Below are 21,941 nucleotides of genomic sequence, written 5' to 3' on the forward strand. Positions count from 1 at the left end.
TTGACATTGGGTATTATTTTATATTCATTTCAGGTGTACAGCATAGTGGTTAGACATTTATACAATTTACAAAGTGACACACACCCCCGTAAGTCTAGTATGCATGTGGCACCATACACAGTTCTGTAAGGTGTCTGTGAATGTGCAGTGAGATTATGATCAGAGGGAGCGGAGGATATTGCCTTTTGTAATTGCATTGGCAGAAAACTTAACCAGGGACACTTCAGGATTTAATCTCCTAACCTGGGTTGCCGTAGTACCAAAATATGTTAAAAGCAGGTTTGGGGTAGCATGCGGGGGCAGGATAAAATAGACAACAGATGAGGAGGGGGTTAAAGCTTACAGCCAGAGAGAAAATAAAGGTAGAGTGGGTTAAACTCTCTGTTTAAGTTAGATGGGCTATTGCAACAGCCTACACTTGTGACTCTAGGGCAGAGTGGCATCACCCTGTACTTCCCCGTTTCCCACCCCTGAAGGAGACCTTTGGGCTTTGTTGATTCTCACATTTGTGGGAGGAGGAGATGGGGTGGGGGGAGAAAAGAAAAGCACATCTAACCTCTTCTGCTCAGCACTGTGCGGAGGGCTGATGTGAGTTCTAGCTAGAGCTCTGGAACCACCTGCCTGCAGGCGGGGAAGGAGCTGCCACCATCCACCCAGAGATTAACTGGACATAGCGCAGGAGGTTGAGATTCCGAGGCCTAATACCTGATCTCAGAAGTGGATGGGTTCCGAGGCACACATGCGAAGGGTGGTGGAGCCGTGGATTGCATCAGTGATGCTGTGAAATCCACTAACCAAGCAGTCATTCCTGCTGCAACTGAGTGCCTCGTGTGAGCAGATGAACTTTTCAGTGCTGAGCTGTGGGCAAGTCTTCTAGGGACCCATTCTGCTGAAAATATCACCTGGGGGCAGGGTTGCGAATGAGCCTGTGGACTGTGCAGTTAGAGACGGGCCTGCCCCGCTGCTAGACTGAAGGTGGATGGACAGGAAAGGTGGGCTTTCCTGAGCACCGGCATACAGGCCAGAGAAGACCCACCTGCATTTTGACAGGGGGCTGGTGGCTTACGAGAAGGACTTCTTGGGAGCTGGAGGGTGAATTGGGTAGTAACTGGACAAGGAACTACTTCTTAGGTCTTTTTTCTTGGGTTTGCTGGCAGGGGTGGGGGGTGAGGTGCAGTTGAGGGCCTGCTGTCAGCCATGTTCTTCCTGCCCTCCATACTCTGCGAGGGCCACTCTAGATACATAGACGACTTACAGCCTTCAAAACCTGACCCTCATCTCCAAGTTCCCCCTAGGTATCAACTTAAATGTCATAGCCATGACTCCTCGTTGGTTTAGGTGTCCCCACCATGACCCCCCGACATATGCTATTCTTTTCAGTCCTGATGGTTTCTTTACTGCCAGGCCTTCGAAAGGGCTTTCTGACAGTAGTGGAAATAGACATGGGTGACACTGGGAAAGCACTGGGTTAAATTTAGTTTTAGGCATCGGGTATGTGGGGTTTTTTTTGTTTTGTTTTTGTTTTTTTGTTTTGTTTTTGTGGAATAACCGTGTGTAGCTTTCCTGTTTTCTTATTTTCTTCTCTTCTGCCTCTCACACCTAATTTCTCCAAGATTCTCCCCTTACTACTGAGCACACCGGCTGCCCCCACCCCTTGGCTCTGATGGCATGCCATCTGGACAGGCCCCTGGAGTGGGCATGGCTGGTGGGGCAGAAGGAAGAAGGCCTCCTTTTAGTTTCTGAATCTTCTCTCCTTAGTGTTTGTCTTCAGGGACCTGACCCTTCCAAAAAAAAGAAAAGAAACCTCCAGTCTTGTGTATTTAGACACACATATGTGTTTTTTCACATTCAGGGCAGAGCCACTGCCTCGCTGCTGCCTTCCTTCTCTGAGCCGCAGTTACAGGAGGCATGGTGTTTTTAAGCAGGATGAATTGCTGTTGAGTGGCTGCTCTTCTGCACCCGGGGCCATCAATCTTGTGAATGCTGGGCTGCTTGCTCAGGCTCATCTTTCTGGGGCAGACTTATTTACAGAGCCACAGCAAAGGTAATCTCACTCCCCCAGCCCCCCGGCTTGGGCCCCTTGCAGCCACTCTTAAAAATAGCCCAAGGCAAGGAGAGCCAGGGTCTGGTTACCTCCTGCACGCAGGATCTGATCTCACCTCGCCTCCTGCACCTGGCAGCTCAGCCTTTCTGGGTGCTGGGTCCCTCGGCCTATCAGCGGTAGTTTCCCTTCACGGAAGTGGGGAAGGACACCAGGAGTAGGGAGTCTTTCCCAGCTACCTTTGCCCACCCAGTTGGGTGGGAAATCTCAGCGTGGTAGTAGCGTATCCATTTGTGGAAGATGATAAGCTGTCCAAAGGGACAATGGCGTTCTCGAGCACAGGCCATGGGACGTGCTGTGTTTGGGGTAATAACTGGCTTCGCCACCTTGCATCTTCCCTTCCCCTAGTAGCAAACACCTTTTCCTAGCCCTAGAAGCTGGGGAATGCCCTCTGTCCCCATGTGCCATGTTCTTCCCCCACCTGCTTCTCTGAAGTGTGCCCAGTCAGGGGGGATAAACGGGGGTGCAGCTTGGCCTGTGTTCCCAGCCACAGCAGTGGTTTCCTAGGTGACCTTGGGGAGGCTTCACGCTGTGGTAGGCCTTGGTTTTCTCCCCTGTGCACTTAGGGTGGATAATTCTGTCTCCTGTCTTACCTCAAAGGGATGTGGGGGGATCGATTAATCAAACAGGGGGAAAAAGAGTCTAACGTGGTTCTGTCTGAAAAACAAGGGCTCTAGCTCTGCAGTTACACGTGGATTGGTGAACTTGCTTCCTTTCTTTCCCAAGTGTGTGCCTGTTTGAATGGGTGAGTATGTATGTTGGAGTGTGTGTCTGTGATGTGAGTGTGTGCATGCATACACTTGTGGAGGCAGTGGTTTCCCTTATAGCTCACTAATTGTTACATGTGTCATTTTCCTGCCTCATGGCCTCCCCACCCCTCCCCCTTTTGCTCTCTTGGATATGAAGACTCTGTGCTCTCTGGTCTCTCTTACAGGCTTGATCCTGGAGTCCCTTAAGCTCCCTGGAGAGATGAATGAATGACAGGTACAGGGGAGGAAATTAAGGCTGAAGGAAAGCTAGTCATTTTCCAAAGGGCTAAGACACCAAGACTTAGCCCGGTGCCTCTAGCCTCCCGTCCCACTTTTATCCCTCCCCCGGCCCTTACCATCCAGCTATGTCGTAAGGTTCCTAATTTTACCACGTTCTTTCTCCCATTCAGGACTGTGCACCTACTCTTTCTTCCCTTTGTTTGGACTCATCCCTTTCCATTTTCTCCCTTCACAGGATGCCTCCAACCTTCCTTTAGGAATCAGCTTACACTTCCCTTCCACTGACACCCAGCCCTACGATGTGTCCCCCACCTTTCCCATTCTTTCCCGATGGTGGTACACATCACACTTACTGTAATTGCTTATTTAGCCATCTGTCCTGCTGCCTGATATAAGTTCCGTGAGGACATGAACTTCTCATCTTACTCATAGTTGCCTGCCACCTCATTGGGGCTTGGTACATATTTGAATTAATCATGAATGAATGAATGAATGAATGAGTGAATGAATGAATGAATGGTGGGTGAATGGAGACCCAGTACTCCAAATGCCTATGTTCATTGCATAGATGAACACCCTCAGCTCCAGTGTCCTGGGATCCCCTCCCCACCACCACCCCACCATCATGCTCATGGCCTTGAAGGGGCACAGGCTTGTGTGGGCTCCTTGATCTGTCCTGGAATTCAACAGGAGACCTTGTGTGAGTACCTGGTCACACTTTAGAGGAGGCAAAACCAAGCGCCCAGGTTTCTGAATACTTGCAGCTCGGAAAGAATTCAAAGGTCTCTTGGGCAGCCTCTGGGAGGAGGAGACTGCCCCCAGCGCACCTGCCTGGGCTGGTGGCACCAATGGCACCTTGAGGCTCACATTCACCTCCCTTCCCTCTGATTCAGGTTTGAGTCAGACTCAGCCAACTTCCAGCTTCTCCCCTCTCCTCCTCTGTCCCCACCTCCCCACCAGTTGGGTCCTGGCCCCAGTCCATAGGGCGGGGTGGGGCTGCTCTTCCCAGCTCATCCCGCCACAGGCTCCCAGGAGAGACGCCCCTCTCGGGGCTCCCTCGGCGTGGCAGTGGGTTTGGAGGAAGCGGGCTTGCTGCGACTGACGTCTCCACCTGCTGGCCATCCTGACCCTTGCTGCATCAGCTCTCCATCCCTGCCGCTACTGCCGCTGTTACTGCTGCTGCAATATTTTATATCCAAGGACCCTGAGACCCCGGCTAGGAAGCGTGCCCAGGCAGATGGCACTGTGTGCTGCTCCCGCAAGGATCTACTCCTGTTGGATGCTCCAAATAAGTTTCCCCTGAGAAAAAGTCCAAGGGGGTGGGAGCTTACCCTCTGACTGTGTTCCTATCTCCCTCAGGGACCCTTCCATGAAGACTGAGGCAGGCGTAGCTGCTGAGAGCCTGCTGACATGACATCAGCCACGGAGTTTGAAAACGTGGGCAACCAGCCACCGTACAGCCGGATCAATGCCCGCTGGGATGCCCCGGACGATGAGCTGGATAATGACAACAGCTCAGCCAGGCTCTTTGAGAGGTCCCGGATCAAGGCCTTGGCAGGTACCGTTTGGGGCCGTGGGGGTTAGGGGAACTGTTCTCGTAATCCTGAGGTTCACTGCCCTCCTTGCCTGTGGTGAATCCTCTGCGTGCATTGGCGTGAGCCCTGGCAGGGTGGTGATGAAGACGTGGTTGTGTGGCTCAGAGAGACTGGGCCCCCTCGGGAGGGAGCACAGGCTCAGGCAGCCTCTGCTCTCACGTGTCCCCCACTTCTTCCCAGGCGGGAGGTGGTGCCAGGTGGGCTGTGCTCTCTGCCTCTGTCCTGAATGACCTGTGACCGGTGTCAGAAGTAAGAGAAAGTCTGGGTGAGGGAGTATCTGAGGGGCTGGACAGCTGGGCAGAGGAGCGTGGGGCCTCTGTGTGCACCCCAGTCCCGCCTGGTCCCTGGTAGAGGAATTATCATCATCCTCTCTGTGGTCCCAAAAGGAAAGAGTGATTTGATAGGAAATTGAGAACAGATAGTATCCTCCCCACACTGCCTCAGAAGGGAGGATTTTCTGGACTAAACCTCTTATCCTTAAACTGGAATTAGATTTTTACTTAGAAGGTTCATAATAGATTTGTGTGTGTGTGAGAGAGAGAGAGAGAGAGAGAGAGAGAGAGAGAGAGAGAGAGAGAGATTAAATCTCCAGTAGAGATGGCTTCTCCTCCCCCTGCTGGCTGAGATCTTATTCTTGAAATTTTTTTTTCCCCCCACCAACCCCTGCGACCATTGCCTCCCTAGAGCTCTGCCCAGGGGAGCTATGTTCTGACCCTAAGTCCTTGACCAATAGAGAGTTTGAGTTATATGGGGTGATGGGTGGGTGTGTATGGGGACAGCGTGGGTTACTTCCCCTCCTCTCCCAGTGATCGGCCCGTCAGACTTGTGTCCCCCATCGTTGCTTGTTCCCATCTTCTGCCTTATAAGAAGGACACAGCCTTCCCATAAGCACTTTCTGTAGTGATTCTCCCACCGCCCTCATTGCTCATGGCCCTACCTGAATTTCATGGCAGTATTCTTCCAACTTCCCTCTCTCTACTCTGCTCCCAGATCCCTTGCTCTTCAGGTGACATTGAGGCATGAGCACAGCCCTAGACCCCTCTGAGACCATAATGACCTTTTACCTCAGGAGTGTCTGGGTTTCCCATCCCTATAAAAGGAATGGGTGTCTCATTCCGTTGTCATGGTAGGGAATCCATTCAGGTCTCAGCTACCACTATTTGTGTCCTTGTTCTTTGCAAGAAACTCCCTTTCTTTTTCCTTCATCACCTCCTCACCACCTCCTACCCCACAAAATCCTTCCATGGTTTTCCTTGGGGACATATAGTAGCACTATCCCCTTGCTTTTGCTTATGTAATTTTAACCTCTTTAACCAAACTCGGAACCCTTGCCTTTGGTTTTACCTTCTTTATATCTCATGCTGGCTGGATCTGGCTGCAGTGACCCGGGTGAGGTGGCTGGAGGGAGGTGGGAATCATATTCCATAAGGTTTGCCAAAGGATAGTTTGAGGAGTTGGGACTGTCTTTTGTGCAGGGATCATTTGATCTATTTCACAGATACCCTGTTTTTTTAAGAAACCAAGGTAAATTCCTTTTTAACAATTATCTGTTGTACTCCTACTATGTGTAAAGCTAAACTCCTGGCCAGACATGAAAGTAGAGGGGAAACCACAGAGATGAATTCTACATAGTATCTGTCTCTAAGGAGTTTATGATCTATTAGGGACAAATGAACCATGTTCATAATTAATTAGCATGAGTAGAATTAGAGAACTGGAGGAAAGGCACATAATTAAATAGCAGTGAGAGAGCAAAGGAAAAGAGATGGAGGGAGAATCAGGGACTCGTTTGTGGAAGAGGTGGCTTGGGCTAGGGACTGAAGGGTACATGTGACTCTGACAGGCAGGTGGGCTAAGAGTTTGTCCACTTGGCCTGTATGTGTAGCCGGGTGTGATGGGCAGCCTGGGAGACTAGTGGACAGGGATTGATCAGGTTAATCAGGAAAGAGACTCCACCACCTTCCCTATTCCTCACCAAGAACACGCATCTGATCTACCAAAGAATCTGGCCCCCAGGGAGAGAGGAACCGCAGAGTATAAAGATGCATGGACCTTAACCATTCAGAACATCTGGCTGACAAGTAAACATGGAAGTTTGCAGGACTTTTACAAACAAAAACCTAAGCAGTTTACTGACTTTCCTAAGAGTGCACTCTGAATGACCTGTGAGAGAAGCTCAAGCTTGAGAAGGTCCAAAGTAGAGTGAGTGGCTGGATGGACCTATTCTGGTGGGCAGGCAGAGCAGAGGAAGGAGGTGTCAGAGGAAGGAAGTTGTAACTTCTGGACCTCATCCTCCAGTGCTGCCTTTGGGGCTGCCTTGGCAGTCTAGGCAGGGGTCAGCCTTTCCGAAGAGGTTTAGGAAGCAGAGGCTAGCTCCCTTTGGTGCCTGTCGTTTCATCATGCTCCATGGCCACTCCCCCACGCCCAAGGGTAGGACAACAAGGAAGACGTTGGTTCTGTGCTCCTTATAGATGGTGGTGATCTGCTTTGTGGGTCTATGTGGCAAGGGTGGAGAGATGGGCTGGCCTTTTCTTTCTAAAATTGAAGGTTCTGGGGTGAGGAGGAAATGTGACAAGACCCAAATTCAAGTCCTGGTCCCACTCCTAATGCTACTGCTATGGAGGAGGGCTGGGTCTATTTCCTGTTTTATAAAATCAGGACAGTTGTACTTTCCCCAGGTTGTTGAGAATATCAAGTCAGATAAAGTTTATGAAAGTTGTGTAATACCGTGTTTCCTGGAAAATAAGACCTAGCTGGACAATCAGCTTTAATGCGTCTTTTGGAGCAAATATTAATATAAGACCTGGTCTCATATGGTATGATATATAAGACTCAGTATTATATCATATCATATATCATATATCATATATCATATCATATCATATCATACCTGGTCTTATAGTAAAATAAGACTGGGTCTTATATTAATTTTTGCTCCAAAAGATGCATTAGAGCTGATTTATCCAGCTAAGTCTTATTTTGGGGGAAACGTGGTAATAAAATACTAGGTGAATGTTCGTATTTACAAGAAATCTTCTTAGCAATAATATCTTTCTGTCCCTTCTACAACTTCAGACATTCCATGTCATTACCTCAGCCATTGTCCCAGTTAACCCTTTCCCTCCCTTGTCCTAGAAGGCTTGGGCTGGAAGACAGAGCCAGGCCCAGGGAAATGAGGCTGATGGTGCTTGTGCTCAGTGCTCTTGGCTGGGTCCCCAGAGACCCAGTGCCCATGGGGATGGAGCACCATGCTGTGCAGATCTTTCTCCTCAAGGCCATGCAGCCAGGATCCCTTCTGCCATTGGCTGGGGGCCCAAGAAACCAAAGGATGAGTCTTGTTAGATGCTTTTCCTGGTGTGACACCTCCTCTGGGCCCTTTTCCACTTTAGTGACCTGTGGTTAGAAGACTCGCATTTAGTTAACTGGACGCCACCTTTTCTGCCTCTTTAGTCAACTTTCTCTTAGCTCCAATGGAAATACTCCCTGTTCTGCCTTTTAAGACATTCCCAGCTCTTCTTCCCTGGGCCAAAGTTAAAGCCATCTCATTATTCTGTGTGGAATCTGCCACATTGGTATACAAACACCTGACCTCTGTCCAGAATGAATTCCTCTAGATTTGAAACTGCAGCTCAGCCTGACTAAAGTGACGAGGGAGGTGGGTAAGTAAACACTGCAGAAGGCTTCTGGAAGGAGAGGGATTTGACCTTGGCAATGCCAAGGAGGGGAATATTTGCCCAGTAGGTCTTTGGGTAGATGTTAGCCTCTAATGATGGCAGCTCTTGATGAGGTTCAGTGGTGGGTAGCCAGGAGGCTTCTTTCTGAATGGGGGGCTGTCCTCTGCTTTGATGACTGGCTCACCTTCCTACTTTCTGGATCTGCTTTGAAAGATCAGAGGAAGGGGAACAGCTGAAAAGGCCAAGATCCTATCCCTCCAAGAAGTTCCAGCCTTGGTGTTTCAAAGCTCCCAGTATCTCCTAGAGCCTACCCTCATTGTCACTCACACCCTATTTCCTGTCTGTCCCCTTTTCATACTGGGAGCCATTTGGTAAACATTCGTGGCATCTGGATGAGGGATGAAGCACTGCAGGCAGCAAGGAATTTACCAGCCAGAATGCCTGCCCTCTGTGCTCTCTCTTCTCATCCCAGAGGAGGCCTCTGCCTGCCTGCGCACCCTCTTGCATCTGGCGGTGTAGTCCGGTAATGCAGGGCAGATGTGGCCCAGCGGGGAGAGGAGGAATGCAGCAGAAAGGTGCCCTGAGAAGAGAAACCCTGAGCGCTAGCTTCCCTCCCCTTCCTCTTTCCCACCCACCCTGCCTCACCCATGCATACAGCTTGGCATCCCAGCTCCTTCGAGCACAGAGGCATCTGGGAGGTTGCAGTGCAGAGAGCAGTCCAGGCCTCCTGAGAAGGCCTGTGAGAAGGAGAGCGCCGGACACGCCCTTCCTCCTCCTCTTTGGCCCTTTGGCCTACTGAACTATAACTGAGGGAGAGACTCCACAGAGCTGCCCTTTTCAAACAAATGCACAAAATTGTGTAGCCCACTCTGCAACTGGAATCCAAGTGATTGTTTCAAACTAGAGGCCACCTCCTTTCTGCCTTCTCTTTGTAGCCTTCTTACTAGACATGAGATGAGGCCGAGGGGTGAGGTAGTTTGAGGACAACTCAGAGAATGCAACAGGGCAGCAGATGCAGTGCAGGCCTCGTCCCTGTTCTCTGACGCACATGTTGCTGCCACTTTGAACCTTGAACATCTTCTAGACCCACTGGGCCCGGGCCCCAAGGTTGAGTTCTGTGACCAGTAGATATTCCGTCAGACTTAGGATAGTGGCCCTCAGACTCCGCTGCTCCCTGCCCACCCACCTGGGCTCCCCACAAACTCCCCGGAGAGGATGGCATGGGCTCCTTCCTGACTTTGGTGGCAAAAGATGATGCTTGACTCTCCCTGGGCCCCTTTCCCCACCTGCACCCGGATGGCTCTGAGCCCAGATGCCCCGTTGCCTGAGAAGGGCTGTGTGTCCAGAGGGTGAATGATTCCTTCCAGGGAGCAGGATTTCACCACACTGGGGGCGGGGGGGTCAGCAGCTTCATGCGACCTGTTAAGTTGACAGATTCAGATGCAGCTGCTGGAGACCAAGGCTTCAGGTGTTATTGGTCCTACTCGAGCTCCCTCTGAGAATAAAGATGGTGTCATTAATGAGAGGTTTTTAAAAAATGTTTTCTCAGATTTCAAAACATGAAATGGGGTTTTATTTAGACATTATATATTGGGAAAATATACTATTTACGGAAATATCTATAATCATCAACAATCATTTTAATGTACTCTCAGAAGGGAAAAAAAAAACTGGCTCAGCAGCTTTCCCTTGGAGGCCAGCCATCGTGAGTTGCCCTCCCTCCCCCCACACAGGCCATTGCACAGATAAACCAGCCAGTTACCTGTGCAGACAAACCTGCAAGAGAGGCCAGCATGCCACCTGCATGCACGGTGTGGTCCTGCCCAGGACGTAGCACCTTCTCCCATTATCCCCTCTCTCCTCTTGATAAAAGCTGCTCTTCCTCCTTGGGAACGATTTGCAGAACCAAGGCTGTTCCCTTTCTCTGGATGACTGCTATCTATCACCATGAAGATGCTTGATCAAATATTAATACACTGAGGTTAATAATAAGACTCTATACCCTCCCATGCGGTATAGTCTGAGGGAGCCATGTTAATAGCCTCCTCCATCTTTGGGACATTCTTGTGTGTTGTCAGCTTCGTTCCCAAGGGCAGGCTCTGACACCAGGCCGTGACTGTGCTCATGGCTCCTGGAAGCAGCCATTACCCACTTGCCCCACCCCCTGCGATGGGCCCCCCTGCACACTGCTTGGTGGCCAAGGTGCCAAGCGGGGTGTTTTCAGAGCATCTGTAGCAATTGTTCACTTTCCGTTTTTATTGAGTCACAGAGAGAGAATGACAAGGAGGCTGGTAGCAGCCGAGTCTCTGGGAGCAGTTTGCCTCCAAACCCTTTGGCCTTCAGATTCTGGAAGCTTGATCAACCAGGAAATCTCATTTTACAGTCTGGTGAGAGGGAGGTGGATCAGATAATCACACATGTGTCTGTGTACATGCAGACATATGTGCATAATGACAACTTATGATAAATGTTATAGCGATTTACTGAGAACTGGGAGAGTTTATAACATAACTTATTGCTTATAACTCATCCAAGGATGAGTAAGGATCTTGTTTGAGTGAGCATGAGGGGAATGGTGGGTGGAGATGGGAGGGGCAGGTAGAAGCCACATCACAGGGGGTCTTATAGTCCAGGGATATCTTCAGGATCCTGGCAGGAAGCAGCAGGAAACAAAAGGGGGGGGCTCTGGAACTTAATGAGGGGATTATTTGCAAAGGAATGTCAGTGTTGAAGGTCAAGGGTGGGAACTGTAGCAGGGAGACATATAGGCTCTCAGAACAGGAGCTGTGGCCTTCAGTGGGGACCAGAGACCCAGCCCATCAAAGTGCTTTTTGCCAGGAACTGACATGGTTACGTTTGGTTTTTAAAGATCACTCTGACCTCAGTGGGACAGGTTGTGGATAGGAGGTGCAATAGTCCAGGAAGGAGAAGGTGGCAGCGTGAGTCAGCTTGGTGGCCTTCGGGAAAGAGAAAGTGGTCTATCACAGCAGAACCATTCTTCTGTCCTCCCGCTGCGATCATGGGCTTTCCCTAGTTAGGTGACCTTGGCCAAGTCACTTTTCTGCCCCTCAGAGCCTCCGTTTTCTCACCTGTAAAACAAGGGGCTCAAACCAGATGATGCTCAAGGCCTTTCCAGCTCTGGCAGCCTGGGAAGAAGGCACCTGTGGAGCAGTGCTGACCACATGCCTCTTTACCTTGAACTGTGGAGCTCTGCTTCCTGGCTTGGGGAAAGGGCATTGGTCCTTTTTAGCAAATCAGTGGATTCTCCAGAAATTCTCTGTGTTCATTAAAGGCTAGACTGAGGCTGTGCCACCTTGACTTCTGTGGCCTTGTGTTCTCGGTGGGTATAATGTTTCCGTGCAGCCACCACCTGCGTGCATGATAACAATGCTTGGTATTTGCACAGCTGCCAAGGGTTTTAGGTGCTTTTTATGCAGATAATCTCACCCTTCACCCACTCTGAAGCGGGCAGGGTATAGCTATTACCATGCCCCTGTATAGGTGAGGGAGGTTACACTGCACAAAGTCCCAGGACAGAACTAGAATCCCAGGGTTTTAAAATCATCACTGTGTTTTTCGGGTTGCAGCACCTGGGCCCTCTTGAATGTCCTTCAGACCTGCCTTATCTCCTCCTCGGCGGCCCACATAAGACGCCCCTTCCCATTTTTCCTTCCACCACCCCCTTCTTGAGCCCCTTGTCAAAACCCTGAACTCATTTTAACTTCTGTCTTAACAGCCTCTGAATACTCTCACCTACCAGGGTCCGCTGACCCTTGTTCTGTGGTGTTCAGATCTGCTCCTGTCATTTTGTTTCCATAGTTCACATTCCAGGGCACCCATGTCACTTCGAGCAGAGGGCTGGGTTCCCTGTCCAATCCCATTCATACAGGGCAGTTAGAATCATTGTCCTCCAACAAATTTTTAGTGATCAGTTGCTTTACTTAAGAACTTCTAGACTGTTCTTTACCTGAAATATAAAGTTCAGATTCCCTAGACTGTCCTTCGACTTCTTTCTTTGCTCTGGGTAAGTTAACTGCTTCTTACCTCATACCCAAAACATGCACCCAAGTACCTATACATGCACATACGAGTATATGCACAGACACACCTGAGGGCTTTGAACAAGAGTCCCTTGCTTCTCTGTCATTCTAAAACCATTATCTTCAAACTTCAGATCAAAACTAGCCTTCTTCAAAAACAATTGTTTTATTTAAACTGGTCCGTGATAACTTGTTTTCTTTTCCTGCAGTATAAAAAGACCCTATTTTACTTAAAAAAAAACAAACAGCAGGGTGATTACTTTTATATCTTTAAATATTTGTATTGTACAAGAATATATATTTAGTGTAGAAAAGGTTTAAAAAGCAAATTTAAAGAAAGAAAACTAGAGACATTGTTAATGTCCCATATAGATATGTTAATGCCTTATAGCTATATGACTGTATAAATATTCAAATGTTATCTGTATTATAATCTTAGAATCTATTTCACTGAGCAATATACCATGAACATCTTTTCATGTTAATAAACATGCAGATAATCATTTTCATGGCTATATAGTCTTCCTTTTTCTAATGTACCCCAGTCTAGTTAACCAGCATTTTAGTGTTCACCTCTGATCGTTTATGGCAAGCTTTCTGTGAGCCAGGTATTGTTTTAAACACGTTCCATGTATCAACTCACTCATTAGTGGATACACATTTGAGGGTTTTGGTATCGTGGGTTTTTTTGGCCTCAAACTAAAACTTTGAAGGAGGTTATAAAGGAACGATCACTCAGTCACAATGCCCAGACAGTAATTCTAGCTAGCTGGTCAGAGAGGAAGGTGAGTTTTTTTGAGGGCAAGCCCTGACATGTAGGGAGGAATGAAAATGGCCATAGCCTGGGAAGGAAAGGGAGAGGAACAGATAGGAATGGAGAGGCCCTGGGTTTGGTGTCAGCAGAGGCACGCGTGATTCTGAGTTAGGCTGTGCACTAGCAGGGTTAGGGCTCCAGAAATAAGTCCTGGCCCCTGGCAGGGCCTTACTGCGGCCTCCTTTCCACAGCAGGTCTCTGCAGGATGGCCCAGGTCCGCTGGGGACAGCAGACCCAGTACAGGGCCCCCTCCCCAGCCTGTCTGCACCACCAGGGTTCCTAGCTCAGTTGGCTCCAGGCTACCCGCCTCTGCTGCACTTGGAAGGCTTCCGGTGAGCACTGGGGCCATGCTGGGAGTGAATGTGCTGAGCCTGCCGATGTGGAGCAGCGGAGCCAATGAGCTAATGGAAGTTCATCCCTACCCCTGGGCCTTTTCTCTCCTTACGATGATCATTAGTCTCTTGGAATCTTTCCCATGTCTCAACATCACACAGTGTTTCAGGGTGCTGGCGATTCTGGGCATGTTCACCCCAGCCTTCAAGTAAAAGGCAGCCAGGAGGCCTGCCGCCTGCCTGAGCTCTAAACCTGCGTCTCCAATATTTTGGGGTCCAGGAGGCATCATCATTCATGTGTTAAAAACTGGGGAGATCTGCACTGATTTATATGCCAGCCAAGCAGCTGAGAATTAAATTCTATGTCCCTAGCTAGACACACTTTCTTACCTTTTTCCAGGCAAAAATAAATGGGTCTCAACACCCATGTAATGAAGTTTTAGGATTCTTAAAGATAGGAAAAAGAGAGAAAAGAAAGGACTTTAGTGTTTTGAGACATCTCTACAGGGCCTAAAAATTTCAGCCTCTTGTTCAAAGCTCCACAATCAACTGGGAGGGTTCGTCTCTTAAAGAACAGATCTGTTTACTAGGGGAAGCACCGTGGGCTGCAACTGACTCTGCTGGCTCTAAACAAGCCCCAGAATAAATGCAACTGCTTTCTGTCCAGTATGCCCTCAAAACCTTAGTCACATTTTACCGAAGCAGTCCTTGAAATCAGGAAAGTAGTTTAATTGGCTACCAACCAAAGAGTAAGGGGGCTTTTCTCCCTGAAATTTTGCCCAGAGGCCCAGAATGAATGAATGTCGTTTCAATTTTATATTTAGTTAAGATTTGCATAGTCAGTAGTAGTCTTTTTCCTTCTCTTGGAAGTTTTATTTAGATGGCTGTCACTGAAGTCTTTATAGACTCATGTGACTCCAGGGCTCGTCGTCTTTGTAAGAAAGGATGTCTGCCAAAAGGAGAGCAGCTGCCCTCTCGTCCTTGAATTCCCCACCTCCACCCGGCGCCTGACACCTAATGGCTGTACAGTAACACTTGCTGAATGAATGAACCAGTGAACAAAGGGTCTGAGTCCATAACACTGAACTACTCTTGCAGTAGGAAGGAATTGGAGGCTACGAGCTTCAGGAACCTCCAGGACTGTACCCATGAGGCGGTGCTGGCTGGGCTCCTCTTTTCCTTGTTGTTAAAACAGATATTTAATAATTTAAGAAGCCAACCCTTCCACGGTTTGGGCTCAACTGAGCAGTTACCCTGCTCCCGAGGCACTGGCATTCCCTCCTGGCTGGGCCGCTCTGAGTCTGCCCTGGCTGTGACCAGCCCTCCGGGATCCTCTGTGACCCAGGCCCAGCCATAGTGCCAGGTCAGGTCCTGCCTGGAAGCTTCACCCGAAGTGCCCAGTAGCCAGTTGTCATAAACTGTTCATTATAGCAAACAGAACTAGGGTTCTCTCCTCTTTCTCTCCTCTCTCCCTTTGCTTCTATCTCTCTGCCACTCTTCTCTCTTTCACCTCTCCCCTATTCTCTCTGCTATCCCAGCCTTCTGTCCTCCAGCATCTTGTTGAAGCTTCCCAGCCCTAACTGGACAGGTTGCCAGCCTCTGTTTTCAGAGGTGCTAAGGAGAACCCCACTTGAACTTGTACAGCATGGGCCAGAGCTTGGTTTGGCCGATGCTGATTTAGGGTGTGGAGGGTATCATGTCCGCTTCCAAGGTCTGAAGATGAAGAACCTCTGCATTTTTCTGTGAGAAAGATAGCGTAACGCCATGGATAGCCCCTAGTCTGAGCCTCCGATAGCCCTACCCCAGGTGGATCATGTGTCCCACGGAGTCTCATTGTCTCCTTGTTCATCATTCTTCTCTCCCTACAGGAGCTCCTTGAAGGCAGGTCATTTGTTTTGCCTTATGTGTCATCTGGCTATCACCACCGATAGGAGCTGAATAAATGTCTATACATTCAGCCACAATACAGCTATGCAGCACCTACTGTGTGCCAGGCTCCAGGCCTTGGGGCTAAAGAGGTGAACAAGGCAAAATTCCCTGGGTTCAAGGAGCCTGCGTTCTTGCAGGAGAGAGAGACTTTCAAGCGTGAAGTACAAGCGTGAAGGGAGATATCAGTGAGACATGCAAGTGCAAGGCTCAGGGCACACACGGAGAGATCTGACCTGGGTGAGGAGTCGTGTTTACACTGACTCCTAAGGGGTGAAGAGGAGTTAGGGGAAGCGGTGGGGTGGGGAAGGAGTCAAGAGAGGCTATTGGTAGCAGAGGGAGTATTTGCTGGCTGGGTGATCGGTGAACCTGGCATTGAAATCTGAGCTCACTGGCACAGTAGTACAGAGCATCCTGATGGGCACAAGAAAACAGATGGCTGAATGAGGGGCGTCTTGATACTGTGCATAGAATGTGGTGGTGGAAGTTATCTCTTCATTGTCCCGGTCATGGTACGTGAATCCGTGTTGCCAAAAGGCTGTGCTCTGATTACGAATGCTCCCAAGAAGTGTGTGGAACAGATACACCAACCTCCTCAGCCAGGGGTAGGGGACCCTGGGATTCCGTAAAGCCCTCCAGCCGCATGTGCACACTGACCTTGCCAACCCTGGGAACCTCACCGGGGACTCTTCTCCCCACCCAGATGAGCGGGAAGTTGTTCAGAAGAAGACTTTCACGAAATGGGTGAACTCGCACCTGGCCCGTGTGTCCTGTCGCATCACTGACCTCTACAAGGACCTGCGGGACGGGAGGATGCTCATCAAGCTGCTGGAGGTGCTCTCTGGAGAGATGCTGGTAAAGCCCCTTTCTGTGCGGGGGCCACTTGCCCCGGGCCCGGTGGCTGGGGCCACTGCCCCTCTTCGGGAAAGATATGGTCTGGGGGCATCTCCAGTTCTCACGGCCTTCCAAGGCTTCTCCCTGTTCTTTTGGGAATTGTCACTACTTAGTGTGAGGTGTCCATAGGGCTGACTGGGTTCTCTGACCTCTCCTCACAATTTCTTGCCTCCTTCTGGCCTCTTCCACCCTGTCCTGCTTCTGCCAGAAGCCATGCAGAACTCTTGACTTTCTCCACTTGGGGTCTGGGCATCTGTCGCTGGCCTGCAATGGTCCATCCTCAGCCTCCTCATGTGGGCTGATATATATATGGATTGATGGACTCCCACTACCTAGCTGGAAAAATTTTCATTCTTCTTGGAACCAAGAGGAAAATGTGAAAGATAGTGTCTTGTGTGTTCTGTTGTTCTTAAAACAATGGAAATTTATTCTAGGACCTCTCCGTTGTAACCTACCTGGGCATAATGTTGCCTCTGAGGGAGAAGCAGATTAACTGTGTTTTGCTCGGTTACTTTCATTGTGACCTTGGGCCTATCAGGCAGGACTTTCTTTGCCTGGTTCTCCCCACATATAAAATTGGGGAACTAATACCTGTACCTGGTGAAGTGCTCCAAGATCCTCGGGCTTTGAATGAAAAGGGATCATCTTTTTCTGTTGCCTTTTCAACTCCAGGCTAAGCCCTTCCTCTTACCCTGTACTGAAAGCCCACTAGAGAGACTTACCACTGGGAACCTTTTGATGGTGTGGTTACGCATCAGTGGTGGCCGCCCTGAGTTTTGTCTGGAGCCATTTGGGGGTGGGGAGGAAGAGGTTGGATGGAGGTGGAATGGACCCATTATCAATCACCAAACTAAAAGCCACTCTTACCACCAACCAGCAGTAAATAGTTCTTATCACTATGTCTGGCACATAGTAAGTGCTCAGTTAACTATTGGTCATGTTACTGTGTTTGAATGTCGTGTATCACCCACTCGGAAGGCTTCATTCAGACCCAGGCTGAGGACCAGTGCAGGTCAGCTGCAGGGTCCTTGAGGATGGAGCCTCTGAACTTTCCCAAAAGGAAGGGCTTAGAAAGTGTCAAGGGGTGAGCATGGGAGTTGGAACATAGCCAGGACAGTGGAAGGTGAGTGCTGATGACAGGAGGGGTCCAGGCTGCAACCACCTGTGTGGTGACTGTGAGGGCCCTCCATGCCCACGGGGGCCACTGCTGTCCCTCAGCCAAAGCCCACAAAGGGGAAGATGCGCATCCACTGCCTGGAGAACGTGGACAAGGCCCTGCAGTTCCTCAAGGAGCAGCGTGTGCACCTGGAGAACATGGGCTCCCACGACATCGTGGACGGCAACCACCGCCTGGTCCTGGGCCTCATCTGGACCATGATCCTTCGCTTCCAGGTGGGTTCCTGGGGTGGGCGGCTCGATGGAAGCAGTGGAGGGAGCCTCTCTGGGCCACACAGGGAGGGCTTGGTGAATCAAGTGTGAGTGTCTGTGCACATTCCGGGAGGCGGGAAACCTGTCCTGTGGGACAACGCTGGTAGGAAGGAGGGAGCGTCCGCGGCCTCGCCGAGTTGCTGAAGCTCAGGGTGAGCAGCTCAGCCAATAGTGTCGTCTTTGAAGGAGAAGGGAGAATTTCGTAGCTGGGCTGAGATCTGGCTGGAAGATCTGCTTTTTGTCCCCTCCCCCCTACACGTGTAACTTCTGGGTTTGGGACATAGTTTGATTCAGAAATTGCAGAAACAGTACAGAAGATCTGCTTTTATGATTTTTTTCAGTCAGAAACTTCTCTCTTCCCACCCTGAAATTCAAATTTCATTTTTTTGGTAAGGAAATTTAGAAAGGAAGCAGGGCCTCCCACCCGCTGGTTTGTGGACAGAAAGAACCTTGTCGGAGGAGGGAAGAACAGGGAGGAGAAGGAGGGCACTCTGCTGGCAGATGACGGTCTTATGCACGTGGTCTTGGGTGTCCCGTCTAATTGTGTATAATTAATAACGGCAGAACTAGGAAGAATGAAAAGGCAAGAGAAGCTCCTGATCAAAACACAGTGTCTTCCAATGTTTGTGCTGTTCCGTGGTCTTACTGGGCTTTGCTCCTCCTGAGGAGGAGTCTGGCTTTTTGTCGTTTATTCTCAGCATCCCATCAGAGTGATCAAGTTAGAGCCATCTCGTGTGACATAAGGAAGCCATACCTGTGTGTTGCCACTGACTAAGGCAGGGAACCAGGCCACCAGGACCCGGGGCCTCAGGCTGTGGCGTTGCTGCAGGGCTGACAATGCAGAAGGCTGGCTAGGGAGGAGGAAAAGAGGAGAGAGCCCCCCAGGGAGAGCAGGAAAGCACCGAGCAAGATGCAAATCTAATTCCTCTCCCCATTGTCCCTGTGCCCCCAGATTCAGGACATCGTTGTCCAAACTCAGGAAGGTCGTGAAACGCGCTCGGCCAAGGATGCGTTGCTGTTATGGTGTCAGATGAAGACGGCAGGGTATGCCCAGGGAACCAGCCACCACCACGTTTCCCCACTACCCACCTAGTTCCCCACGCCCTGCCATCCCCAAGGGATGTGACATCATCACCCGGAACTATAGCAGCTTCAATGTCAATGATGCAGAATCTGTCCTGACCTGATTCTCTGAGGCCTGGGTCAGACTGGGGGGTCTGTTGGGCGTGTGAGTCTCTTGGGCCCTCCTTACCGAGGAGTCTCTTTGTGTGGCTTCACGGCCGCCCTCACGTTGAAGCGGCTTGAGGAGGGACAGGTCCATTCTTCTCCTGGTGTATAGGCCCCTCAGTTCATATGCTTGTTTGGGACCTGAAAGAACCTATTTCTTAGGCCTAATGTTTCTCTTGGATGCAGCTACCCCCACGTCAATGTCACCAACTTCACCTCCAGCTGGAAGGACGGCCTGGCCTTTAATGCCCTGATCCACAAGCACCGGTAAGAGGGATGAGAGGGCTGTGGGAAGAGACAGATCCCCTGCGGCTATTTGGACACATTGCACTCAGCATGTAGTTACTGTTCATGCTTCACAGGAATGTCACCTCCACTGGTCCTTCTCCTCTCGCCCTCCTCAGCCCTGCCTCCCTTAAATCCCAGTCACACCTGCTGCCACCTTCCCCTGCTCTGGTGCCATTTCCTCCTCTCACTTCTCCTGCCCAGCCACCTCACTCCATCTGCCCAGGGTCTTTGCATCCTGTTGGGGCCGCCCTGTGGGCGGGAATGCCACTGCCACAGCTCCCTTCTGATAGTCTGGCTTCGTCCCCAGGCCTGACCTGATCGACTTTGATAAGCTGAAGGACTCCAACGCCCGGCACAACCTGGAGCATGCATTCGACGTAGCAGAGCGTCAGCTGGGCATCATCCCGCTGCTCGACCCCGAAGGTGAGCGACTCTCACTCCAGCCTTGACTGCAGCGCTCGTTGTGCTGAAGGGAACGCTGGACTGACAGCGCACCTGGCGGAGTCTAGGCTGGGTGCTGGGGGAGCCATGGCACAGCGAGGGGCTGGTGGCCAGGCCAGGGCTCTGCTCCGGGCCTGCTCTTCATCTCCAAGTTGGTTCCCGACACCTCACCTGGCCTGATGGGGGTTCAGTGTAGGCTTTGGGTCCTTCTTTCTTCTTTTATAATTTGTAGTCCTAATATGGATTTCATCCTCTCGCTAAAATCTCAGGCCCATTACTCTTCCATTCTTACCCTGCTGGTTGTCACTTGGTGCCTATAGTTAAACTTCATGCTGTAGAAAGATAAACCCCCTGAGCCCGACGTTTTCAGCTTCCAGTGTGGTCCTGAGAGCACCCTTTCCCCTTGCAGATGTCTTCACAGAAAACCCTGATGAGAAATCCATTATCACCTACGTGGTGGCATTTTACCACTACTTCTCCAAGATGAAGGTGCTGGCAGTGGAGGGCAAGCGTGTCGGCAAGGTACCAAGCTGTCTCATAACCACTGTCGCCTCATCTTCCTGTTTGCCACACCCGGGCCTTGACTGAGATCCCCCTTTCCATCCCAAGAGCTTTGTGTCTAGACTCCAGCTACAGTTGGTGGGGGTGGGAGGGGAGCGTAGATCACCCCAGCAACTTCCTCTGAAGCCAAGCAAATGGCTGCTATGCCAAATTCCAAAGCAGGTTGATGGTCTGTTCTGCAAGATGCCATAGCCTGCAGCTCTGAGCCCATCTTCCACCTGCGGGCCCCTGTCTCATAAACATTCCCGCAGGAACAAAACAGGCTTCTATTTGTTGGTTTATTACGATTTCAGGCCTCTTAGGCTCCCATGGTATACCAGGAACCCACGCCACAGGCCCTCATGCCAGATTCCTTTCCCCTGCTGGGTCCTTAGCTCCTCGGGTAGGGTCATTTCTCATTCATGTTTGTGTGCCTGGTGTTTAGCGAAGACAGTGCCCAGAATCCTTCTATTCCTAATATGTATTGGAAAATAAACAAGACCTTGGTCCCTCAGTGGCTGGTGTCCTGGCACAGTGAGATTCCTAATCTTTTATACGGTTAGGGGAAGGGAGAGCTGCTCCTGAACCTGGCAGGGCCAGCTCCCTACTGACGTTGCCAGGCCACTTCCAGGCCACTCCTGCCTTCATGACAGTCTTGGGCTCAGACCCAACATAGAGCACTCCAGGGCTTGAGAGGAGGAGGACCACCACTATTGGCGTCCTTGGTGGTATCATGGCTTTTCCAATGAGGATGAGTGATAAGGTGATTCCTAGGTAATCGACCACGCCATTGAGACAGAGAAGATGATTGAAAAGTACAGCGGGCTGGCCTCAGACCTGCTCACCTGGATCGAGCAGACCATCACGGTCCTGGACAGCCGCAAGTTCGCCAACTCCCTGACCGGCGTCCAGCAGCAGCTGCAGGCCTTCAGTACCTACCGCACTGTGGAGAAGCCGCCCAAGTAAGGCCCTGGCACATGGGAGAGTGGGCATCAGTGGCTGAGAACCTGGCTGCCGAAAGGTAGAGCCAGGTGCTGGGCCTTGAGGAGCGTATCTAGGAGGCATATTCTAGAAGCTAGAGAGTTTTGCATCTGTCACCCACTTCATCCCCTCCTGGTCTCCCTGCTCCCAAGCCGTCAGCCTATAGGAAATGGATGTGGAGGAGTAACCCCCAACTCATAGCCAAAGAGAGTACTTTCCCAGCGCCCTGAGGGGGAGCAGGGGTGAAATCCCAGCCTTCTGAGTCTCTTCAAGGAACCCGTGCTAGAAAGTTTCTTTCTCATCTGCACTGAGCTGCGGGTTTGCTTTCTGGTAATGGTCTGTGTGTTCTCAGCCCCACCGCGCTCTGATGCACTTGTTGATCATTAAGTACATCCTCCTTTTTCTCCCCCTTCTGTCTGTCACTGCTCGTCAGCCAAGCACTCAGCCTGCCTCTCGGGACCTCTGCTCCAACAGTGTGTGGAGGGCCTGGGCATGAGCACATGCACAGACACACAAACATACATGTGTGTGTACACATCCACGCACACACATAAAAACATGCGCACACAAACACAGGAGCATTCCAGCTCACCTGCCGTTAGCTGGTCCTGCTCTCCTGAAACAGATTTCTAGCTCATCGGCGGTGCCCTCTGCTTTGTTTCTCCCCCTTC

General features: G+C 50.5%; 1 protein-coding gene across 2 annotated transcripts in view; it reads left to right on the forward strand.

Annotated features, from left to right (window-relative positions):
• SPTB (spectrin beta, erythrocytic) overlaps positions 1–21,941 on the forward strand; it is a 115,209-nt gene that overhangs the window by 48,766 nt on the left and 44,502 nt on the right. For both annotated transcript variants that reach the window (XM_019733314.2, XM_019733313.2), the window contains exons 2-9: positions 4,450–4,648; positions 16,175–16,326; positions 17,584–17,757; positions 18,746–18,837; positions 19,207–19,287; positions 19,616–19,731; positions 20,159–20,271; positions 21,064–21,251. In XM_019733314.2, coding sequence (XP_019588873.2) covers positions 4,501–4,648; positions 16,175–16,326; positions 17,584–17,757; positions 18,746–18,837; positions 19,207–19,287; positions 19,616–19,731; positions 20,159–20,271; positions 21,064–21,251 — 1,064 coding nt within the window. In that variant the 5' untranslated portion in view covers positions 4,450–4,500. The remainder of the gene's footprint in view (positions 1–4,449; positions 4,649–16,174; positions 16,327–17,583; positions 17,758–18,745; positions 18,838–19,206; positions 19,288–19,615; positions 19,732–20,158; positions 20,272–21,063; positions 21,252–21,941) is intronic.

The sequence above is a fragment of the Rhinolophus sinicus genome, linkage group LG03, assembly GCF_036562045.2.
Source record: "Rhinolophus sinicus isolate RSC01 linkage group LG03, ASM3656204v1, whole genome shotgun sequence".
Lineage (NCBI taxonomy): Eukaryota > Metazoa > Chordata > Mammalia > Chiroptera > Rhinolophidae > Rhinolophus > Rhinolophus sinicus.